This window comes from Volvox carteri (assembly GCF_000143455.1).
Source record: "Volvox carteri f. nagariensis unplaced genomic scaffold VOLCAscaffold_17, whole genome shotgun sequence".
Lineage (NCBI taxonomy): Eukaryota > Viridiplantae > Chlorophyta > Chlorophyceae > Chlamydomonadales > Volvocaceae > Volvox > Volvox carteri.
The window spans coordinates 1,121,263-1,122,686 of record NW_003307560.1 but is presented as its reverse complement, the minus strand read 5'-3'; the positions used below and the strand labels follow the sequence as shown (position 1 = coordinate 1,122,686).

General features: G+C 52.0%; 1 protein-coding gene across 1 annotated transcript in view; it reads right to left on the bottom strand.

Moving 5' to 3' along the window:
• VOLCADRAFT_90566 (uncharacterized protein) overlaps positions 1-382 on the bottom strand; it is a gene marked incomplete at both ends in the record, with an annotated part of 2,005 nt that extends 1,623 nt beyond the window's left edge. The window contains one exon of the mRNA XM_002950038.1: positions 366-382. Within this exon, the coding sequence (XP_002950084.1) occupies positions 366-382 (17 nt within the window). The remainder of the gene's footprint in view (positions 1-365) is intronic.
• Between the last annotated feature and the right edge of the window lie 1,042 nt (positions 383-1,424).

Sequence of the window (1,424 nt, the reverse complement as noted above, 5' to 3'; positions counted from 1 at the left end):
GGCGGCAGGGGAAGAAGGCGGCAGGGGATGAAGGCGGCGGGGAAGAAGGCGGCAGGGGATGAAGGCGGCGGGGAAGAAGGCGGCAGGGGAAGAAGGCGGCGGGGAAGAAGGCGGCAGGCGAGAAGCGCCAGGGGAGGAGGCGGCAGGGGAGGAGGCGGCGGGGGATGATGGCGGCAGGGAAGGAGGTGGCAGGGGAGGAGGCGGCAGGGGATTAAGGCGGCGGGGGATAGAGGCGGCAGGCGATAAGGTTGAAGGGGGATAAGGTTGAAAAGGAAGATCTTCTAGAGGCCGCAGTGGAGAAGGTGGCCGCTTCCAAACAATAGCTACATCATCCTTCGGATACATAGAGCCTTAGGCTCCCTTACTTGTCGTTCGTATTCATAGCTTAAGATGCTAGTCAGCTGCAGGATTTCGTGAATGGGTTCTTGTCAGGTGTATTGCTGTCTTAACGTGGCCAGACTTGCCTCAACCGCTGTAGTTATTTTTACTGAAGTGATACCATAGAGAATGAACTCTTCCGGATTCCACTCAGGTTCGAACCTGAATTCAAATCTAAGCTATGACGGTTATTTTGGGCTGGGATTCTGGGATAAATGAAATTACCAACGTACGCGTGGCCTCTTCATTTCTGTTCTCCTGGATGGTTGATATGGGAAGGCGGAAACAAGTTGCTAAGGGTCCTTACACTGCAGAAAAACACAACCCCAGCCCCACGGCCACTATACCCCCCTCGTGCTGCCCACCAATGCCCTCAGCGGGGCAACACGCGCATGACGCATAAACCTATCCAAAGAACTTCGAACTCAGACTCTCATGTGGCGACATCTATAGAGGTAGCTACCTCCTGAACCCGGGAAAATCCCTGCAGGTTAAGCTGACTAGTTTCCCCCTACACCAAGCACTATCCCTTCTGAGCTCTCAAGGCCACACTACTAGGCTAAAAGACTCGACCGAACCAACACCGTCCCGGCCCGCCGGCTGTCCAGCCGCCCCTCAGCGGCCGTTTGCCACAAGCCTGCAGCTGGCAGAGCCTGGCGCGGAGGCGTCTGCGATTGACCGGCGAAGAAGGGAAAGGGAAACTTGTTAATCCACGATTGATTTCTTTTCAGAACTAGCCAGAGACACAATGGATTTCAAGGTAAATTGCGTTCCCCAATCCACTTCGAACTGTATGAATGCGAATGAATAATCTTATTAGGGACAATAATACGGCACGGGAGTTTCATGCCCTCAAAGCGGGAACAAACGCTAAAACTGAATACATACATAGTTCTAAATCTTCTACTAAAATTTTCCTGTAGCGTTAGAGGCCTTTAATTCATATTGGCGAACGATGCTTCCCGAGCTACCGGGATACTGTAGGTTCAACATGTACATGTAACATGTACATTTATAGAAATGTACTAAAATGAATTCACGAAGTG